Source organism: Pseudophryne corroboree, chromosome 9 (assembly GCF_028390025.1).
Source record: "Pseudophryne corroboree isolate aPseCor3 chromosome 9, aPseCor3.hap2, whole genome shotgun sequence".
Lineage (NCBI taxonomy): Eukaryota > Metazoa > Chordata > Amphibia > Anura > Myobatrachidae > Pseudophryne > Pseudophryne corroboree.
The window spans coordinates 230,807,577-230,831,398 of record NC_086452.1 but is presented as its reverse complement, the minus strand read 5'-3'; the positions used below and the strand labels follow the sequence as shown (position 1 = coordinate 230,831,398).

Below are 23,822 nucleotides of genomic sequence, written 5' to 3'. Positions count from 1 at the left end.
AACCGCAAACGGGCGATTTTCAGAGTATTGCGCATGCGCTTCATCCGCACAGCACATACACAAACTATCAAAGTGCAATCGCATCCCGGTGTGCCTGCATACACAGCCATGGGTGTCATCCCTAATTTTTCATCCTTGCAATGCGATCACACTTCAATTGCGATCGCTTTGCTGTACGAGACTTTGCATGCTTGGAAGCCCCCAGCATGCGATCGTACTCAGTACCAGATTCTGCTTTTTTAGCAGAATCTGCTACTGATACTGAATAAACTCCTTAGTCCAACATGCGCTAGACCACAAGGGTAAGTCAGTAAACAGATTACAAAATCCCCCTTACAGTATAGGCAATGTTTGATCAGTATCGTAAGACTACTATGTGGGTATGGGAATGTCAAACCTGCAATCATAGATATACAGGTTGTGCAGTTTGGGCACTTAAAGCACCCTAGCTGCTTAGATTTCAACCAAGTGCCACCTGAAGACTGGTCCAGCAATTGTAAAGGACACATTATCACTTGTTTTAAATTTGTACCACAGCGATAGGCCATTATAGCCAACTGCTGCATCTCCTTCTTTAAGGCTTGGTCAGTACCCAAACCAACTGACATCATTGGCTCTATTATCATAGCAATTAGTATAGATCATCCTATTTCTAGTGATCTTCTCATTGTGCTCTGCTCCAGCAGCAACTTTCTGTCGAGCTTTAGCAAAACATCTCTCAATGCCTCTAGAGGTGTATCCACGCTGTCTGAAGCGGTCCTTCATCTCACTGATCTGCTTTTCAGTCTGTTCAGTGTTCATGTGCAATACCCTCATAAACTGTAAAATAGGGAAGCTTTCTTTCAATTTAGGAGGATGGTGGCATACAAAACTGTGTTTATTTTCTACACAGTGTACTATGCAGTAAAGAATCTTTTTTGTATACCATCACATCCAAGAAATCAATCTTCATCTTATCAATCTTTACTGTAAACCTCACTGGGCTGTATATTATTTAGAAATGAAACCATATGACAAAATTTCTCCTCTGTGTCACCTCATATCAAAAAGTTATCATTGATAAATTGATTATAATGTAAAATGCAAGAACCAAACATATGTAGGGTGTATGTACTCATACTGATGCATAGAAATGTTGGCACACGCCGGCGCTAGGTTGGAACCCATAGCTGTCCCGGACATCAGTTTATAAAACTTTCCAGAGTACAAAAAGTGATTCTTACAAAGTACTAGACTTTAGAAATTTCAAAATAAATTCTATAGGTGGCCCGAGTTTCAAAACGTTATAAGGGCATCCCTAAGAGCTGCAATTCCAGACTCATGCAGTATGATTGTATAGGAGCTCACTAATAGTGCATTCTCACCAACAACCGAAGTGTTTTCCAAAAAATAACCAGTGTCACGTAAGTAACTAGGTATTTTACAACCCACCAGTTGCAAAAACTGTCCACAAATTGTGCAACAGGTTTCAAAATCGATCCGTGTGCCCATATAGCATACCTCCCAACATGACCCTCTCCAGGAGGGACACAATGCTCTGCTCCTGGACTTTCCTCTTCATTTATAATTGCCGGCACCTGTTTTGAAAAGGTTAATGGATAAGAAAGGTGTTTCAGCACAGGTAATGGCAATCATACATTAAGAGGGAGGTCCAGGAGCAGAGCATTCTGTCCGTCCTGTAAAGGGTCATGTTGGGAGGTATGATATAGTCAGTTCCACAACCCATAAATTCTGATGGCAGCCATGGGTACAGGTAAGCCATTTAGATAGAATATAGTAAAACACTACACTAGAACAAAGCACACTGACCTCATGGAAAGATCGGAAAGTACCTAAAGAAAGGAGTCACATGATATTCCTTCAAGGGTGTTTTTCTTTTACCTGTCTTTACTCAGCTAACTAACAAGTCAAAACAAACGTTATGACTGCTATGAGGGTAAGAAAATATCAGTGTTTCTGCATACAATTATCAATTACCTGAAAATCTTTGTAGAGGTTAACAAAATATAAAACCTCTAGCTACTGACACACAAAACAGAAGAATGCTCTGTAGAGAAAAAACAGCATACACAATTCTAAATGCAGTGCTGTGACGTGTACAGCTATATTTGTGCTTTTGAATCAGTTTTAGTTTAAAGACCTAAAAGTCAATGTCCGTTTTTTCCTTTTTCATTTTAGCTCTTTCGGTTAGCGTTGAGCACTGTGGAACACCACCAGTAATAAGTCATGCTGAGCTTATTGATGCCCCATTGCCCAGATATATTAGTGGCTCCTCCGTGAACTACAGATGTCACAGTTACCATTTAATGGAGGGATCACAAACTGTACACTGTATCCGTGGGATGTGGTCTGATCAGCCTAAATGTTTACGTAAGTATAGATTGTACACAGTCTACTAATGTACAATGAGCATTATTAATGATCATCATGTTGCTGTAAGTTAGCTGAAAAAAACAACAATTTAGCAAATAAGCACATTACAAAATAATAAAATTAAAACAATTACATCTATCCTCCAATGTTTTAAGGTAAAACTACTTATTACTGTTGCACATTAAAATTCATACATATAGTAAAATATAATTTAAGATCTATTAAGTGGAAAAGTCCGCTGCACTCTTCTCACTCCTACTAATCAGGTATTATTTTCAGACAGCAGCAATGTGATATTGGGCCTGATTCCGAAATGTTAGGTATTCCGCAGCACAGGGAAGCGGCTGTGCAATACCGTCCAACTAAAATGTAAATGTAGCAGGAGGTGTCAGTAGGAAAAAGCCGCCTCCTGACATCATCTGCGATCTGAGTGCTGCATCTGAAGATGCAATGATCACAGCCCCAAGTCAGTCTGCGTAGGCCAAGGTTTTTTCAGACACCCAATCGGAAATGGTCAGCCAGGTCCAGGAAGTCTGCATCTGATGATGCTCACCCTGGGCTCGGCACACCTACAGAACAGGGGCACCACGCCCTTGCTTTGTGGAATGGTCCTGGTCGCTGCCCCCAAATGTCGCATCATGCACACTTCTCCAACCATCTGATATATATTAAAACCATTGGGTTTGTGTACAAATCTGATTCAGGACTATTATCTATGAGAGTGTGCAGGAGTAAGCGGAGAAGTGGCACAAATGTGCAGAATGTAGGTAAATTCACCAGAGAGCCTGAACACAAGACTCCAAGGTAACAAACCTTTGAGAACCAGGTTTACCTTAGCATATTACACCATTTAAGTAAATGCCCCCCCTCTTCTTACTATAATACCAAATTAGTCTCTGCAGCTAGAGGTGGGAAGTACAAGCACAACATAAATAGGAAATAAAGTGACAATTGGAAAGCATTGCAAGAAATGTCGCGGTTTCAATGGCACCTGACTAGACAAGTACAGTGCCAGCCAAAAGCTGACTTGAAAATAGGAATTTAATACCTACCGGTAATTCCTTTTCTCGTAGTCCGTAGTGGATACTGGAGAACTGTACTTTAGTACCATGGGGTATAGATCTGGTCCACTGGAGCCTGGCACTTTAAAAACCTTTAGTGTGTGTATGTGTTTGCTGGCTCCTGCCCTCTATGCCCCTCCTACCAGACTCAGTCTAGGAAACGGTGCACGAGGAGACGGACATATCACGAGAGAAGAAAACAGGTACAACAGCGGTGAGGCACTAAGCCAATACACAACCATAACCGAAAAGGAGGGCGCTAGCCAGAACAGAGGATAGCTGTCACGGCGCCGCGGTCTTCATACTTACCTCTCCGGGCGCGCTGGGTCTCCGTGCGGCCGTCCTCGCTGGCGGGTCCCCGGCGTCCGGCGCTCCGTCTAGCAGGCCTCCACGTCCGACGTCCTCGGGAGCTGCGGGTGACGTCATCGGCCCGTCCTCCAATCAGGCCCTGGCGGGAAGTTTAAATTCAGACGCCGGGCAGTGCTCCGGCGCCTGAGTATCATCGTTCAAACTGTACCTGTGATCTCCAGTGCTCCGTGCCTCCAGCACATCCGTGCCTCCAAGCACCTCCGTGCCTCCAACACCTCCGTGCCTCCAAGCACCTCCGTGCCTCCAAGCACCTCCGTGCCTCCCAGCACCTTCGTGATTTACCAGCACCTGTCAAGTTCTCTCTTTCAGGAGACCTTCAGCGTCCGCACGTGCCTCCTGTCCGCCGATCAGATCCTGCATGAGGAAGACTTACATCCGGCCATCTCTGCTGCGGCCCAGTTGCGGTTCCACTTCCCGGTCATCGGAAGAAACCCCGAGTCCACAACCTCCTCAAACCAGGTCAGTGATAGTATACTCAGGCCCCATGGACCCGGGGAATCGGAACACGGACTCAAGTGCCATCCAGGACCTGGCTTCCCGTGTGCAAAGTCAGGAAGCGGCACAAGGTCAGGTGATGCAGTACCTCCAGGAGTTGTCCGGACGTCTGGATCAGATTCAGGCGTCTCTAGCCTCAGTAATTCCGGCACCAGTTCCGGTAGCTGCACCACTTGCCACCTCCAGCAATGTCCAAACATCGGCCGGTGCCACTCCGCGCCTTCAGCTGCCTACGCCATCCCGTTACAATGGGAATCCTAAGAATTGTCGTGGTTTCTTAAACCAATGCGAGGTACATTTCGAGCTACTAGCTCACAACTTTCCTACAGACCGGTCCAAGGTAGCATATATTATTTCTCTGCTGGAAGGATCTGCCTTGGACTGGGTGTCTCCATTATGGGAACGTTCTGATTCACTGGTTTCCAATTACTCCGAATTCATCACGTCTTTTCGACGAATTTTTGACGAGCCCGGCAGGATGACCTCGGCCTCTTCTGACTTACTCCGCATCCGTCAAGGCTCCCGATCCGTGGGTCAGTATGTGGTTCATTTACAAACCATTGCCTCTGAACTTCGTTGGAATAATGAGGCTCTGAGAGCTGCTTTCTGGAACGGTCTTTCTGATCGCCTGAAGGACGAGTTGGTCACTCGAGAGCTTCCGGGTTCTTTAGAGGAATTGATCTCCCTCTGTGTCAAGGTAGATCTCCGGATGCAGGAACGTGGAGGAGAACGTAGTCGATCGGATCGTTCTAGGTTCCGGCTTCCTCCTGCAAGGCAAGCGGTGGGTCCAAGTCCAGACGAACCCATGCAGATTAACCGATCCCAATTGTCCCCGGAGGAGCAGCAACGTCGTCATGAGGGTAAGCTCTGCCTGTACTGCGGAGCTGCGGGTCACTTCATCAAGTCCTGCAAATCCCGTCCGGGAAACGAGAAGGCCTAGCTTGTTCCAGAGGAGTCAAGTTGGGGGTTACGACCAAATCTACTCCCACTTCGGACTGTTTGCTTCCTGTAACGTTAATCACCAAGGCCACTTCCAAGTCTTTTGAAGCCCTGTTGGACTCTGGAGCTGCGGGGAATTTCGTTTCTTCCCTCTGTGTTCAAAGCCTGAATTTGGAAGTACGGTCCATCGAACGGCCTATTTCCTTGACAGCCATCAATGGTACTAGGATATCCAAGGGTATCATAACAGAACGCACGGTTCCAGTTAAACTACAGGTCGGGGCTCTACATCAAGAATACTTGGAGTTCCTGGTGATCCCGGAAATGCATCACGATCTGGTTCTCGGAATACCTTGGCTCAAAAGTCACAATCCCCATATCGATTGGAAGACCGCACAGATTCGGTCTTGGGGTTCTTTTTGTCACGTTAACTGTCTCACCCCTGTTTGTCCGCTTCGTGTTTCTTCTAAGGCGGAGGAGGAACCTATTCCAGAGGCATACCAAGAATTTAGAGATGTGTTTTCGGAACAAGCAGCCGACCAGTTACCACCCCATAGAGCTTGGGACTGCCCCATTGACCTTATCCCGGGAAAAATGCCGCCTCGGGGTCGCATTTATCCTCTGTCTCTCCCAGAGACACAGGCTATGTCTGACTATATCAAAACCAATCTTCACAAGGGATTCATCCGCCCCTCTACTTCCCCGGCTGGAGCGGGCTTTTTCTTTGTGAAAAAAAAGGACGGAGGGTTAAGACCATGTATCGACTACCGCGGCTTAAATGATATTACCATCAAAAATAAATACCCCTTGCCTCTAATCACAGAGTTATTTGATAGAGTTCGTGGTGTCCATGTTTTTTCCAAGCTCGATTTGAGGGGGGCCTATAACCTTATACGCATCAGAGAGGGAGATGAATGGAAGACCGCCTTCAATACCCGGGATGGGCATTATGAGTACCTTGTGTCAAAGTCAGAAAAATGTCTCAATGCACGTTGCCATATTTGCACCGCACACTGGTCCGTGCTGCGCATGCGTACGCTCTCCCGTGGAAGCGCATACCCGCAATAGCGTGCACTCGCACGCGCAGTATGCGCATTTACGGTAGAGTTTATGTGATCGTAGCGTGCGACTCATTAGTTACAAATGTTCACAATTAATGTAGTTTATAGATCATGATCCCTTTGATAGTTTCTGTAAGTTTGGTTAAAGTATAATGTCCCAGAGCTGAGGAATCCCTCTTTGCATCATACGAAGGGTTTAACAGGAATCATACAGCAGTGTTTGGTACCCATCGGAAGAGTATTTGATTAGCAATATTCCGGTGTTGGTTTGGAGCGTAGTAATCGCTCGTGCGAATAGTTATGGACATAAGAAGTTTATGTCCATTTCTATGATTTGCACATACTCAGGTATGCGGCGGGAAACCCAGTTTCCCACCCACCTGAGCTGTTGGAAATCGTCACAGCCCACCTCTATGAATCACCCTATGACCTTTTGTTATGATGCAGGGCCGAATTCCTTCGGCCAATGGACAATGGGATTGTAGGACCAGGAGATTGCATTGTGTGTGGAGCATAAATAGGCAGGCCGACCACATCCAGCTCTCACTCTCTCATCAACGGTTATCTGCTGATAATCGGGAGCTGGATATCGAGGCGCTGGCGATCATACCCTTTGTGCGTAAGTTCTCTCCATAATCATTGTCTTTCTGCGAGCCAATCTCTCTCTCTCTCTCTCTCTCTCTATCTCCCTCTCTCCTCTTTTTCTCTTAAATACCTTATAGTATTATAGTATTGTATCTTATTGCATTTAGGTCAGTGTAGTATTGTCTTTTTGTATTTATTGTTTAGTTCTGTGGTTAGGAAGTCTCTGTTATATTGTAGTGTATCATATGTACTGTTATCCCCTTTTACAAGTATATTAGACATAATACAGTTAATAGGCCTTGGAAACCTAAACCAGTATCTGTGTATTTCCTATAGTGATAAGTGTTCATTTGAGCGTCGGTGACGCTCAAACAGCTTTGTAGATAGTCAGGTTACACAAGGTTGCATTTACACCCTGTACTCACATTAAGGTATTCTGTGTGTTTCATCGGTATAAGGTTTAATATCAAGGTATAGTGTTGTGAGCGTCTGCACCGCTGGTGACCTCCTCATGGTCTCTAGCGTATGCTACGTTACAGCGAATCTTTTCCCCTAGACATAACCAATAACGTGTCCTGTGATCACTGGGCCGTGAGCGAACGTGACGCTTGAGCGTCTCGCCTACGGCTGAGCGATCGTTACGCAAATAGCGTATCATTACGGTATTTCTTAAGTAAACATCGTACAGTGTTCTTAGCTTCATAAAGGGTTGATTATACGACAAAGGAATTTAGCATTGTCAATTGCGGGCTCGTCCGGTCCTTTTCACATCTGCACTAGGTAGATCAGCAGACGTTATCCCCCAGCAAAAGGTTGGGAGGTTGTCTCGCAGTTGCTGACGGGATAAGCGTCTGCTTCGCTTAGGTAAAGAGTGCTGAAGGAATCCGGTAACCGGAAGTAAGAACAAAACGCTTGTGTCTTTTAAAACTGTTTATTTTTCTTTTGTCTTGCGTACGCATACATTTATCTGCATTTCTGTTTCATTTTCGTATATCACTATTCCTGTTTGCCAATTTTTTATAGTTGATAGAAAGTGCTAAAAAAGAGATTTGCTGTTATTTTAGAGGTAATAGTTAAAGTATAGAACAAACACACGGTTTGTCTGAGATACAAGGCAGTCAGTGTGGATTGCGATAGACGATCAGGGATCATCTACATTGATAAATAAATATATTGTGTTACGGTGGATCCTTTGCATTGCGTACACGTGTCGCTAACAAAGACTAGCGTACGCAATCCAAAAGGCGGACGCACGCAGCGTTCATTACGCAACGTAGCGTCTGGTTACGCCCACGTAGCCCAAATTAGCGCAAAAGCGATAAGTAACGCACAGCGGTAGATAACGCGACGCGGTAAATAACGCAAATCTATTTTTTGGAAAATCTGAAATTTAGTTTAACAGATCCTGCTCCTAATTGGTAACACTTTTGGCCTGAAGACAATTTCTGCGCAGAAATAGATATAGAAACAAAGTGTACATGTGTTGAGTGAGTGTGTTTTGTATACAAAAGTTTATATAACTTTAAGGTGGAACCAAAAGGAAAGTCGGGTACTCGTCAAGGAACATACGTGTAAGTGACATATACGGTGGCCAGGGAGGCATCCCTGGTTAAATAATATTTGAGCATTAGAGTATAGCGGACCATAAGGTAACAAGACCAGGAGGTCATAAGGAACAAGACCAGGAGGTCGTAAGGTAAAAGGTCCGCTATAAAAGTCCAGTGGCACAACGCCTGGGGTGTTGGTGCAGAACCCATATAGGCCATAAGCTCTTGCTGAAGGAATCGCGGCCGGAAACATCGATTCCATTGGTCTTTCAGTACATGACAAATAGTGCTCGTGTACTGAACGATTGGACCACACGTAATTGTGTGCAGTAGTTAGTAATCTGACCTAAATACCATTAGAGTAAAGTGGTCACAAACGCTATTTGTACATTCTGACGTGATTTGTGTAATTTTTTATTTTTGGAAGGGAAGTTCGCTGGTCACTCAGGAACTATCTAACAACCCCAACTTTACTGGAAAGAGTAAGTGTCCTGCGGGTAACCCTCATATGTTCCAGTAAACTGAAGGTTCCATAGGGGCCCTGTATCGAGTACGCTGGCATCATAACGGTGTTTACAGGTCGTATTGGTCGAGGTGGGCGAGTGAGTGGGGTACTCGGTAAACCGCCACCGCCGGCCTACTGTGGAGTAATTTGGTTGTCTGAAAAGGCTTGCTGAAAACCTTGATACAGAAAATCCAAGGAGGATTAAGCAACACCTACAGACTATGGGGGCCAGTTGCTCAGGTAGGGGGCGATCAACCCTGGTTCAGGTTGATTCTGTGAACCGACCAGTTGGGTCGGCACGATATGTAATGTGTGAAAAATATGGAATTCACACCGAATCTTTATGTGATGAATGGGAGAGAATGACTGTACAAGACAGGGACAAGTTCCCAAGAATAGGTAGCTTCAGTCCAGAGGTGTTACAAAATTTAAGGAGGAGGATATGTCTCGTAAAATCAGCAAAGAGACGAATTCAGCATCATGATTATTTACAGTTATGGCACCAGGAAGGTGAGATACAGAGAGGTTTGGCTCTGGCGGCGGGATCTGGGGCAGTCAGGAAGTTGATTGCCACAGCTCCTCCCCCACCATACATTGCAGGAGAGAAGTTGATTGCGGAGAGAAACGCACTGGGTTGTAAAACACAAACTCTTAGTAACACTGTAAATGTTAATGATGTTAACCAAATAACTCATGCAAGTATTAACCCGTGCAAGATGTACCCTGTTTTGAACCTTCCTCAGGAGTGTGATCAAGAAGACGATTCAGCAACAATTTCAGCTCTCTCTCTTGCAGCCACCATAGCAGAGACCACAGTAGGCACAGCGACACCCACGAGATTAGTGAAAGCCCCTAGCGGAGGGATAGGTGAGGTCGTGTCAACGGGTAAGTACGGTACCATGCACTACACTGAAACAATTGTACCACAACAAGCTGTAGAATCTACACAGGAAGAGGCTGTTAGAATTGCTCCTGTAAGGGTAATAGCAGTTCCCAATGGAAAAACAGATGTGTCTGGAGCCACTCCCATAAGGAACATTGCCATGTACACTCCATTTTCCAGAATGGAATTAAGAACAATAGTGTCCGAATTTCCTGACCCCAGGAAGGATTTAGTTGCTAGCCAAAAATACATCAGGGATTTAGGTAACACGGTAGAACCCAACAACAAGGATTGGCAGATACTGCTAAGAGCTTGTTTACCTTCCAATGTTGATGCAACTCAGTTTTTAGCTGATTGTGCATTGGATAAAGATGTACCGCTTACAGACGTGTACAACAAGGATAATGTAAAAAGGATAAATTTACAGCTGAAAGAATATTTCCCAGCCGTTGTTAAATGGAATAAAATATTTTCCATTAAGCAAAAGGAGTCCGAAACGGCAATAGAATATTTTCACCGGGCACTATTAGAAATGGCAAAGTACACTGGTATAGAAGACATTAAGACCAACCCAAACCATCGAGAAGTAGCAGTATCTGTACTGATGGATGGTTTGAAAGAAACATTAAAAGCTAGGGTACAGACCACGCAGCCATGTTGGCGAGGTCTGTCAGTGTCCACCTTGAGAGAGGCTGCTATTGATCACGACAGAAATATCACTAGGCACAGGGAGTCGCAAAGTGATAAGTTGATGTCCGTAAGTATACAGGCGCTGACCACAAGGCAGCCTGCGTATGTACCACCGAATCCTGTGGGTAAGGCAAGTGTAATAACATGTTTTTCTTGTAACAAACCAGGACATTTTGCACGAGACTGTAGAGTAAGAAATGTACAAAGATCTTTTCAACCCCCTAGACAACAACACCACACACGACATTGGGAGCAGGGTCCACAGAGGCGGAGTTTTGAGCCACATACAGGGGAAACAAAAAGATATCCCCCAAACAGAGACTGGCATGCCTCTGGTAGTTCCCAGCTAACTCCCTCACAAGTAGTTGCTGCCAGCGGGATTCAGGGAGGTCAGCATACCCAATAGGGGTGTGGCCATACCTGTAATCTGCAACCAGTTAAATTGATTGCCAGTCTTGGAAGCGAACCAGAGATTGCAATCAATGTAGCCGGTAAAACTTTAAACTTTCTTGTAGACACAGGGGCGGCCAAGTCAGTGATCAATTCGACAGTGGGCATGAGAACCACTGGTAGGACAGTTCCAGCCATAGGAGTAACAGGAGTAGTCCAGCACTACCCTGTTAGCAAACCAGCCGAGATTACAATAGGGCCTTTGCATACCAAGCATTCCTTTTTGCTGGCTGCATCGGCACCGACCAATCTCCTGGGAAGAGACTTACTATGTAAAATGGGTTGCGTCATTTATTGTACTCCTGAAGGTGTATTCTTGGACATCCCTGAGAATCACGCTCAGGAAGTACGAGACATGTTAGACTCCCCATCAAAATTAATGTCACATTCCATTATGACAAATAGGAATCCATCCCAAGTAGAAGAGATGACATCTCAGATACCAGAGTCGCTTTGGACAAAAGATGGACAGGACACTGGATTAATGGCAAATGTAGCTCCAGTAGTTGTACAAGTAAAAGATGGTAGGATAGCTCCAAAAATCCCACAGTATCCTCTGAAGCCAGAGGTGGAGTTAGGAGTTTTCCCGGTAATAGAGCGCTTGCTACAACAGGGCATTCTAGTAAGAACGTCCAGCACAGCAAATAGTCCCATCTTCCCTGTTAAAAAGAGTGGGGGGAGGGGTTACAGGCTAGTGCAGGATCTAAGGGGGATTAACAAAATAGTTGAGAGTCAGTTCCCCGTAGTGCCTAATCCAGCTGTCATCCTAATGCAAATTCCTCCCACTGCCAAATTTTTCACTGTTATTGACCTCTGCTCCGCTTTCTTTTCGGTACCTCTGCACCCTGACAGCCAATATTTGTTTGCATTCACATACAGAGGAGTCCAATATACGTGGACTCGGTTACCCCAAGGTTTCATAGATAGTCCAAGTATATTTTCTCAGGCTTTGCATGATTGTTTACAGTCTTTCCAACCGGAAAGTGGATCAGTGTTGATACAGTACGTGGATGATCTACTGCTGTGTTCTGATTCATTGGAGGCATCCCTGAAGGATACGAAACAGCTCCTGTTTCATCTTTCAGACACAGGTCACAAGGTCTCCAAAGACAAGTTGCAATTATGCCAAGCTAAGGTAAAATACTTGGGACACTGTCTAACACAAGGACTGAGACACCTGACCGCTGATAGAATCCAAGCCATTAGAGACATGACACTGCCACAAACCCAGCAACAGATCAGGACGTTTTTAGGAATGTGTGGGTATTGCCGTAATTGGATCCCAGGGTTTTCCATATTAGCACTACCTTTGCAGGAAATGGTCTCCTCAAACAAACCTGATCGGATTTCGCATACAGACGAATCCGAAACAGCATTTGAGAGACTCAAACAGTGCCTAACGCAGGCACCAGCATTAGGTATGCCAGACTATGGGAAACCCTTTGAGCTATACGGAACAGAAAGTGCTGGGTGCGCAGCAGGGGTACTAACACAAAAACACGGTGATGCCAGCAGGCCAATTGCATACTACAGCGCGCAGCTAGACACGGTAGCGCGATCCCTCCCCACATGCTTGCGTAGCGTTGCAGCGATAGCATTGCTAGTGACGAAAAGCGAAGATGTCGTGCTAGGCCACAACCTCACAATCCATACACCACATGCGGTATCGGCCTTATTGAATTCTGCCCAAACCAGACATGTCTCATCAGCAAGGTTTACGAGATGGGAATTGGCATTAATGGCCCCAGTAAACATCACCATAAGGAGATGCAGCGCATTAAACCCTGCAACATTTCTCCCAGGTGTGCCTGGACAGGCACAAAGGGTGGGAGGTGAGAGTGATGGGGAAGGAGGATTTAATGCAAAGGAAGATACACATGATTGTATGGAATATTTGACCCAAAATTTTTCCGCAAGGCCTGACATCAGTGACAATCCACTAGAAGATGCAGAACTCACGTTCTACACGGACGGTAGTTGTCACAGACAGTCAGACTCGGGAGACTTGTGTACTGGATACGCAGTCGTAGATGACCAAGACACCATAGAAGCGGAACCGCTAGGCCCACCTCACTCAGCCCAGGTTGCTGAACTGGTCGCCCTAACCAGAGCATGTGAATTGGCTAAGGGTAAGTCTGCCAATATCTACACCGATTCTAGATACGCGTTCGGGGTAGTCCATGATTTCGGAGCGCTATGGCGTCTCAGAAATTTCATGACGGCAGCTGGTACACCGATAGCGCATGCAGCTCACATAAAAAGGCTTCTAACAGCGATACAGGAACCCGACAGAGTGGCTGTTATCAAATGTAAAGCACATACATATAGTCAAGACCCAGTATCCCTTGGTAACAGCCGAGCAGACGAAGCTGCAAAGCTTGCAGCTGCTACCCCCATACAGACAGACACCACACAACTGATGGTATTTAATACCATCAACACACAAAAGTTGTGTGAAATGCAGAATTTGTGTTCCACTCAGGAGAAGGCAGTCTGGAAGGCAAAGGGATATGGCCAGGAGTCCTCAGGGCTCTGGACGGATGGACATGGTAAACCAGTGGCCCCCAGGGCATACCTTCCGTGTCTGGCTGAAGCAGCTCACGGGCTGACTCATCTAGGCAAGGAGGGGATGTGCAAATTGGTAAGAGCATACTGGTGCGCCCCAGGATTCTCCTCTCATGCTAGTAAAAGAGCAATGTCATGCCTTACCTGTCTGAGAAAGAATATTGGAAAGGCAATACCTACAGAACCCTCCCATATCCCACCTGCCGGCGGCCCTTTCCAAGTAATACAAATTGACTTCATTCAATTACCCCCATGTAGAAATTTGAAATATGTACTTGTTTGCATAGATGTTTTCTCGAATTGGGTCGAGGCTTTTCCAGCAGCTACAAATACCGCTATGTTTACAGCTAAGAAAATTGTGCAGGAATTTGTATGTAGATATGGTATCCCTAGAATCATTGAAAGTGATAGGGGTACCCATTTTACAGGTGATGTCTTTCAAGGAATGTGTAAGTTGATGGGAATTGATAGTAAGCTGCACACTCCGTACCGTCCACAGGCGAGTGCGAAGGTCGAAAGAGTGAACAGCACTATTAAAAATAAATTGAGTAAAGTAATGGCAGAGACAGGATTGACGTGGCCAGAAGCTTTACCCATTGTTTTGTATAGTATCAGAACCACTCCCAGGTCCCCTCTTAATCTGTCGCCTTTTGAAATTCTGTTTGGTCGACAACCGCATGTCATAATTAACCCTCAGGATGATTTGAAATGTAACAATGAAGTAACTGTAAAGTACTTAATTAATATGAGTAAGCAGTTGAGGAATCAAAATGATAATCTGAAGTTGGTGATTCCTGATTTACCAGATAGTAATTGTCATGACATTGAACCTGGGGATTATGTAATGATACGAAATTTTCTACGCTCAGGTTGTCTTATTGATAGATGGGAAGGACCATACCAGGTCTTATTGACTAGCACCACAGCATTGAAGGTTGCTGAGAGAGAGACTTGGGTCCATTCATCCCACTGCAAGAAGGTTGCTGATCCAGAGAAGTCCCGTGATAAGGAACAGACGGTAGAGGTTGTATCACTAGAGTGTCTGTTCCAGGAGGACTGAGGCGGCACCTGAGCCTTGAAGACCGAAAGCAGCTGTCGACTCCCCTCTCCCTTTTATTGTTTTCTCCACTTCCCATCCCCTCTCCTTTAAAATTTCTTTTTCCCCCTTCTCATTCTTCTCTATTTCCTCCTCAAAGATGGACTTGCCCCAAGAGACTGTGATCCGGATTTTGATGTTAACCATGATGTTGACCAGAGCAGTCTGTTCCGGCGAGAGTACCATAGAGGTCGAAAGGGGTTCTGGAATGGGTTCCGATTATGATGATGGAGGCGTAGTTTTCCAAGATCAACCAAGCCAACAAGCAAAGGCGAGTATCAGAAAACGATCCGATAGAAGAAATTGTGATGGATTGTTAGCTGAGGAAAATTGTATCTGTAAGCTCTGTGATAATCTGGTTGAAGATGGATGCATAAAGAAATGCCAATCTAGTTTTAATATCCATATAGACCGGCATCCATTGAGTGACTATCACTCCTTAGTGGGTAACGTGTTAAACCAAACAGATTGTTGGGTATGCTCTCAAGTACCTCAGGGTCACAGTAAATCAGGGCTAGTACCATTTCCTTTAACGTTAGGGGAGGTACTTGAGCTAAGTGGTGGGAGACCGGTGGACCGGAGGTTTAACATCTCCAGCCCTCCTAGTTTGAAGCTCCACCAATACCATGTGGATAGGTCCCTCATATGTTTTAACATCTCCAATCCCAGAAAACCGGGAAATTGGGAAGTGTCATGGAGCAACCTTACCATGACCTTTTCACACAGAGCAGATAGAATGCCTACAGATACAGAGCTCGTACGCCACATAGCCAGTAGAGGAAAATCTTTCCGGTATCGATATACCTTAGGAAATAGGATTACTAAAGTTGGAGAGGTATCACCAGGATACTGTGCACATATCGTACAAACCGATACGTGCATTAGGCAGATGGAAGAATTAGGGTCAGGAGATTTCACCTGGAAGGTTTGTAACATGGTCATGTCCTTCTCCGTCCCCTATGTTCTCCCCGATGATGCATATTTCATATGTGGGAGAAAGGCGTACAAGTGGCTTGCCCCAAACTCTGAAGGATTGTGTTATATTGGAAAAGTATTGCCTGAAGTAATGACTGTTACACATGACAAAATGAAGGACATACACCGTGGTGCCCAAACTCCTTATACTCACACTCACTACGAGCACCTTGTTAAAAGACAACTGTCAGAAAGGTTAGAGCATCCGGCCTCTGATCTTATCCATGAATCCACCGGGATTCAGGTTCTGGTAGCGTTAGATTTCACTCGCACCGCTCGAGGTGTGATGAATTATAGATACATTTCCGCACTCGCCAATTTGTTAGATAATATCACTGAAATGTATGATGACACGTTTAGATACACTGGAAGGGAACTTCAAGCTTACAAAACAGAACTAGTTCAGCATAGGATGGTTCTTAATTATCTTACAGCAGTAACAGGCGGATATTGTGTTACATTGGCAACACAGTACGGCATAAAGTGTTGCACGTATATCACAAATAGCACCGAGGATCCGATAGAGGTCATAGACCAAAAGATGGACGATATTCTGCAATTAAAGTGGGAATTTCGTCGAAAACACAATCTCACCCTTGCTGCTGTAGGTAATGAGCTGACTGGTTGGGTGTCATGGTTGAACCCGCGAAATTGGTTCTCCGGTTTAGGAGACTGGGCTCAAGGAGTCATAATGGATGTTGGAAAGTTTCTCCTATGTATTTTGGGTGTCGTTATATCGTTTGGATTGATATTTAGATGCGGGCAGGCTTTAATAAGGTGCAAACAAAGTACAAAAGTGATGAGCTTGAGGAGTGAGGAAACTGTAATTAACCTGGATTTGATTTATGACCCAATGCTAGAAACCATGACGTAATGATGTAATGAGTATACGGTCCGTCTTTCACCCATTTCTATGTTTTCCTCCGAGGTACAAAGACCCACGTAGACGAAGGATTTGATGAGCCAAGGGGCCGACAACGGAAAGATGGAAAGAAGAAGAGCAGACGACCTGATAAACAAGATTTTGATGGACAATGCCATGGGTACCCCAGTTTCCCTAGGAACTTTAAAATCACGCTAGCCCAACATTTTTTGTAAATCCATGGACGTTGTATGCTTTACTCACGATTTATGAGCAAAAGCACAAAGAAGAAGACTCCAATCAACTGACACCAATCAAGACCTCAATCGACAAATGTACATTTCCCTGACATAGAATATTATTGCATTTTTCGTAAGTGTTCTTTATCTTCATCTCTACAACCCTCAGGTAACGACACACATAGACGATAGGGAATACAGGCACAGATATCAGCAACCACATACCTCCCCCATTCATGTATCATCAACTAAAATGTGCATCCCCATTTTGTTACAACTGAAAGCCGAAATGAGCTCGGTAGAGTTTGACAGCCCATCCACAGACCTGTACCACAGGATAAGAAGGAATTCAAATGTATACTTCGCAATACCTCGAAGCTTGATTTACCACACGTACGGCACGATGATACATGACCCTCCAAACATGGACTCATACACACATGCTTCTACTTTCTCACTAGGTCATACCCTCTTCACACCTACTCCATTCTTCTTCCTTTCCCCACCATGGAAATCAATTAACCCCTGACTTACATTTTTCTCCTTAAATATTTTGTGGCAGTTATTATTGACTGCCAAAGGGTGGACTGTCAAAGTCAGAAAAATGTCTCAATGCACGTTGCCATATTTGCACCGCACACTGGTCCGTGCTGCGCATGCGTACGCTCTCCCGTGGAAGCGCATACCCGCAATAGCGTGCACTCGCACGCGCAGTATGCGCATTTACGGTAGAGTTTATGTGATCGTAGCGTGCGACTCATTAGTTACAAATGTTCACAATTAATGTAGTTTATAGATCATGATCCCTTTGATAGTTTCTGTAAGTTTGGTTAAAGTATAATGTCCCAGAGCTGAGGAATCCCTCTTTGCATCATACGAAGGGTTTAACAGGAATCATACAGCAGTGTTTGGTACCCATCGGAAGAGTATTTGATTAGCAATATTCCGGTGTTGGTTTGGAGCGTAGTAATCGCTCGTGCGAATAGTTATGGACATAAGAAGTTTATGTCCATTTCTATGATTTGCACATACTCAGGTATGCGGCGGGAAACCCAGTTTCCCACCCACCTGAGCTGTTGGAAATCGTCACAGCCCACCTGTATGAATCACCCTATGACCTTTTGTTATGATGCAGGGCCGAATTCCTTCGGCCAATGGACAATGGGATTGTAGGACCAGGAGATTGCATTGTGTGTGGAGCATAAATAGGCAGGCCGACCACATCCAGCTCTCACTCTCTCATCAACGGTTATCTGCTGATAATCGGGAGCTGGATATCGAGGCGCTGGCGATCATACCCTTTGTGCGTAAGTTCTCTCCATAATCATTGTCTTTCTGCGAGCCAATCTCTCTCTCTCTCTCTCTCTCTCTCTCTATCTCCCTCTCTCCTCTTTTTCTCTTAAATACCTTATAGTATTATAGTATTGTATCTTATTGCATTTAGGTCAGTGTAGTATTGTCTTTTTGTATTTATTGTTTAGTTCTGTGGTTAGGAAGTCTCTGTTATATTGTAGTGTATCATATGTACTGTTATCCCCTTTTACAAGTATATTAGACATAATACAGTTAATAGGCCTTGGAAACCTAAACCAGTATCTGTGTATTTCCTATAGTGATAAGTGTTCATTTGAGCGTCGGTGACGCTCAAACAGCTTTGTAGATAGTCAGGTTACACAAGGTTGCATTTACACCCTGTACTCACATTAAGGTATTCTGTGTGTTTCATCGGTATAAGGTTTAATATCAAGGTATAGTGTTGTGAGCGTCTGCACCGCTGGTGACCTCCTCATGGTCTCTAGCGTATGCTACGTTACAGCGAATCTTTTCCCCTAGACATAACCAATAACGTGTCCTGTGATCACTGGGCCGTGAGCGAACGTGACGCTTGAGCGTCTCGCCTACGGCTGAGCGATCGTTACGCAAATAGCGTATCATTACGGTATTTCTTAAGTAAACAGCGTACAGTGTTCTTAGCTTCATAAAGGGTTGATTATACGACAAAGGAATTTAGCATTGTCACTTGTGATGCCGTTCGGTCTTAGCAATGCTCCTGCTGTCTTCCAGGGATTCGTCAACGAAATATTCCGAGACATGTTATACCTAAGTGTCGTGGTGTATTTGGATGACATCCTGATTTTTTCAAAAGACCTTGCTGAACACAGATTACAAGTCAAAGAGGTACTCCGCCGTCTACGTGAGAATCATCTCTATGCCAAGATGTCCAAGTGTACCTTTGAAGTAACATCAATACCGTTCCTCGGTTATATTATCTCGGGGAAGGAGCTTCGCATGGATCCAGAGAAACTCTCTGCCATTCGGGGACTGGGCACAGCCACTCTCCTTGAAAGCAATACAAAGGTTCCTGGGTTTTGCGAACTATTATAGAAAGTTCATTAGAGGTTTCTCCACCATTGTTGCACACATTACCGCCCTAACGAGAAAGGGTTCCAACCTGGGGTTGTGGTCTCCCGAAGCCATAGAGGCCTTTTCCCACTTGAAATCAGCTTTTATGTCCGCTCCAGTACTCCAACAACCAAATTTCGAGGAACCTTTCTTCCTAGAAGTCGACGCATCCTCGGTCGGAGTTGGGGCCGTTCTCTCTCAGTATGCCTCAGATAAGAAATTACATCCGTGCGGCTTTCACTCTCGTAAAAATTCTCTCCAGCTGAACGGAATTACACTATTGGGGACCAGGAACTCTTGGCGATTAAATCTGCCTTGGAAGAGTGGAGATATCTCTTAGAGGGGGCCAAACATGTGACTACCATTTACACTGATCACAAAAATTTGTTGTATATCAAAACCGCACAGTGTTTGAATCCTCGCCAAGCTAGATGGGCACTCTTCTTCACTAGATTTTCTTTCATTATCAAATACCGAGCCGGGACTTTCAATACCAAAGCGGATGCACTGTCCCGTTCACAAACTCCCACAGATGATGAGGATTCCTTTGAACGAAGTTTAATTCTAAATCCAATTTCTGTCTCTGCTGCCTCGACTACTCCAGGTCCTCTTCCTGGAAGAATGTCCGTACCGGTCAAATTCCGGTCAAGGATACTTCAGTGGGCCCATATCTCCAAATTCTCTGGTCATCCCGGCGCCCAGAAGATGTACAAGTTTCTGCAAAGATCTTACTGGTGGGACTCCATGAGGAAGGATGTACAGGATTACGTTAATTCCTGTCCCCAGTGTACACAGCATAAATCTCCCCGTTTACCTCCTGGGTTGCTTCGTCCTCTGTCCATTCCTATGAAACCCTGGACTCATATTTCCATGGACTTCATCACTGACTTGCCCCATTCCAAGGGTTGCAACACCGTTTGGGTAATCGTCGACCGTTTTTCGAAGATGGCACACTTCGTTCCTTTGACTGGTCTACCAACAGCCCCGAAACTAGCTCTACTGTTCATCCAAGAACATTTTCGGTTGCATGGGTTGCCACAGGAAATAGTCTCTGATCGTGGGGTACAGTTCACCGCAAGGTTTTGGAAAGCCCTCTGTTCGACTCTACAGATTAAACTTAAGTTTTCCTCCGCTTATCATCCCCAAACGAATGGACAAACGGAACGAGTCAATCAAGATCTAGAGACTTTCCTCCGTCTTTATCTCTCCCCTTCACAGGACAACTGGGTGGAGTTGTTACCTTGGGCAGAGTTTGCCCATAATCATTCGTTTCATTCTTCCACTGGTGAATCTCCATTTTTCATCAACTATGGGTTCCATCCAAGTGTTCCAGAATAACTAAACCTTCCGATGGAAGAGGTTCCAGCCGTAACGTCCACTCTACTACACTTCAGACAAATTTGGAGTAAGGTTCATGGTAATCTTAAGAAGGTTTCAGTCCGCTACAAGTTCTTTGCGGATAAGAAACGGCGAGCCGCTCCACAATGCAAGGTTGGCGACAAGGTATGGCTGTCCACACGTAATCTCCGGTTGAAGGTGCCCACCATGAAGTTTGCTCCAAGATTCATCGGTCCTTACCCTGTGCTACAAGTCCTGAATCCTGTGGTCTGCAAGCTGGGTTTACCTTCACACCTACGTATACCGAACGCCTTCCATGTTTCTCTTCTTCGTCCTCTTGTCCTTAATCGTTTCCATTCAAAGACCTCTAGCCCCACCTCAGTGGAGACTGAAACAGGAACAGACTTCGAGATCAAAAATATTCTAGACTCGCGTTACCTTCACAAGAATCTGCAATATCTGGTGGAATGGAAAGGATATGGTCCTGAGGAGAGAAGTTGGATAAAGGCTTCTGAGGTCTCGGCTCCTCGACTAGTCCAGATCTTCCATGCTAGACATCCTACGAAGCCGGGAAAGTGTCCAGGGGCCACTCCTAGAGGAGGGGGTACTGTCACGACGCCGCGGTCTTCATACTTACCTCTCCGGGCGCGCTGGGTCTCCGTGCGGCCGTCCTCGCTGGCGGGTCCCCGGCGTCCGGCGCTCCGTCTAGCAGGCCTCCACGTCCGACGTCCTCGGGAGCTGCGGGTGACGTCATCGGCCCGTCCTCCAATCAGGCCCTGGCGGGAAGTTTAAATTCAGACGCCGGGCAGTGCTCCGGCGCCTGAGTATCATCGTTCAAACTGTACCTGTAATCTCCAGTGCTCCGTGCCTCCAGCACATCCGTGCCTCCAGCACATCCGTGCCTCCAAGCACCTCCGTGCCTCCAGCACCTCCGTGCCTCCAAGCACCTCCGTGCCTCCAGCACCTCCGTGCCTCCAAGCATCTCCGTGCCTCCAGCACCTCCGTGCCTCCAAGCACCTCCGTGCCTCCAAGCACCTCCATGCCTCCAGCACCTCCGTGCCTCCAAGCACCTCCGTGCCTCCAGCACCTCCGTGCCTCCAAGCACCTCCGTGCCTCCAAGCACCTCCGTGCCTCCAAGCACCTCCGTGCCTCCAGCACTTCCGTGCCTCCAGCACCTCCGTGCCTCCAAGCACCTCCGTGCCTCCAGCACCTTCGTACCTCCGTGCCTCCAAGCACCTCCGTGCCTCCCAGCACCTTCGTGATTTACCAGCACCTGTCAAGTTCTCTCTTTCAGGAGACCTTCAGCGTCCGCACGTGCCTCCTGTCCGCCGATCAGATCCTGCATGAGGAAGACTTACATCCGGCCATCTCTGCTGCGGCCCAGTTGCGGTTCCACTTCCCGGTCATCGGAAGAAACCCCGAGTCCACAACCTCCTCAAACCAGGTCAGTGATAATAGCAACACCAACCTAATCTGGATAGCACAGCTATCCCAACAACATAAGGGGACCGCAACGGTGGGCCAACCAAACACTTACTCAGGTAAGCAGGAATCGAAGCAAAGCAACAGGTGGGAGAGTGCTGAGACCCCTGTAAAACCCATGTAAAACCGCCTGACCAAACTGAAGGTCATCTTTGGCCAAGGTGTCGAACCAACAGAATTTCACAAAAGTGTTCGAACCAGACCAAGTAGCAGTTCCGTGCAACTGTAAGGCAGAGAAACCCCGGGCAGCCACTCAGGAAGAGCACACCGATCTCGTTGGGTGGCCCAAATAGACGTTGGCAAAGGCAGAGCCGCTGAAGTATAGGCTTGTTGAATGGTCAACCTGAGCCAACGAGCAATTGATTGCTTAGAACCTGGATGACCAATCTCGGTGGCATCATAAAGGACAAACAGCGAATCAGATTTCCGATGACGAGCAGTCCGTTTGACATAAACCTTCAGAGCCCTCACCACATCCAAGGACACTGGACCAACAGAAGCGTCAGACAACACCGGAACCACAATGGGCTGATTCACATGAAAAGCTGAAACTACTTTTGGCAAAAACTGAGGACGGATCCTGAGTTCCGCCCTGTTTTCATGAAAAATCAAATAAGGGCTCTTACAGGATAAGGCACCCAATTCAGACACACATCTGGCAGACGCCTATGCCAATAACATCACCGTCTTCCAGGTAAGAAATTTCAACTCCACCCTATGTAAGTCCGATTGAAGAAAGGACAGAACCACATTGAGATCCCACGGAGCCGTGGGAGGTACAAAGGGCAGTTGCATATGATCTCCTTTTAGGAAGGTTTGTACTTCCGGCAACATGGCAAGTTGTTTCTGGTAGAAAATAGAGAGCGCAGAAATCTGCACTTTGACGGAGCCTAAACATAGGCCCATATCCACTCCCACTTGCAGGAAAAGTACAAAATGACCAATTCCACAGGAGTGCCATTTCTACTTTCACACCAGGAAACATACTTTTTCCAGATACAATGATAATGTTTTGTTTTGATGTAACCATCTTCCTGGCCTGGACCATGGTGGAAATAACCCTGGAGGGAAGAGCTTTCCTTGCTAGAATCTCCCTCTCAACTTCCAAGGCGTCAAACGTAGCCTCTGTAAGTCTGGATAGATGAATGGATAGGAGGCCTGAGTACCACGCCCATCGAGACCAATCCGGGGCAATTAGAATTGCTTGAACACTTTCCCTTCTTAGTCTTTTTAGAACCCTTGGGATTAGCGGTAGAGGAGGGAACAGATACACAAACTGGTACATCCATGGTGACGTCAGGACATCCACTGCTACAGCCTGCGGATCCCTTGTTCTGGAACAGTGCCAGCATAGCTTCTTGTTGAGACGAGAAGCCATCAGATCTATCTGCGGACAGCCCCATCGGTGAATTAACTGTTGAAACACCTGGGAAAGTAGGCCCCATTTCCCCGTCGTGTCTGCTGAGGAAGTCTGCTTCCCAGTTGTCCAATCCTGGAATGAAGATGGCTGAGATGGCCCTTGTGTTGGCCTCCGCCCAGCAGAGTATTTTTGACACTTCTCGCATCACAGCTCTGCTTCTTGTTCCCCCTTGTCAGTTTGCCGTGGCGTTGTCCGACTGAACCTGGATCGCCCGATCCTTCAGGAGATGGGAAGCTTGCAAAAGAGCATTGTAAATTGCCTTGAGTTCCAGGATGTTTATCGGCAGAGCAGATTCCTGAATAGACCATATCCCCTGGAACTGGGCCCCTTGGGTCACAGCCCTCCAACCCCGTAGGCTGGCATCCGCTATCAGTAGAATTCACAAGTGGATATTGAAATTCCTGCCTTCTACCAGGTGAGGAACTTGAAGCCACCATAATAGAGAAATCCGGCCTTTTGGAGATAAGGTCACTTCATGCATGTG

At 46.0% G+C, this 23,822-nt stretch overlaps 1 protein-coding gene across 1 annotated transcript in view; it reads left to right on the top strand.

The window, feature by feature from the left end:
• The window catches only part of LOC134957926 (coagulation factor XIII B chain-like), a 146,404-nt gene that overhangs the window by 78,359 nt on the left and 44,223 nt on the right, over positions 1 to 23,822 (top strand). The window contains exon 8 of the mRNA XM_063940173.1: positions 2,179 to 2,370. Within this exon, the coding sequence (XP_063796243.1) occupies positions 2,179 to 2,370 (192 nt within the window). The remainder of the gene's footprint in view (positions 1 to 2,178; positions 2,371 to 23,822) is intronic.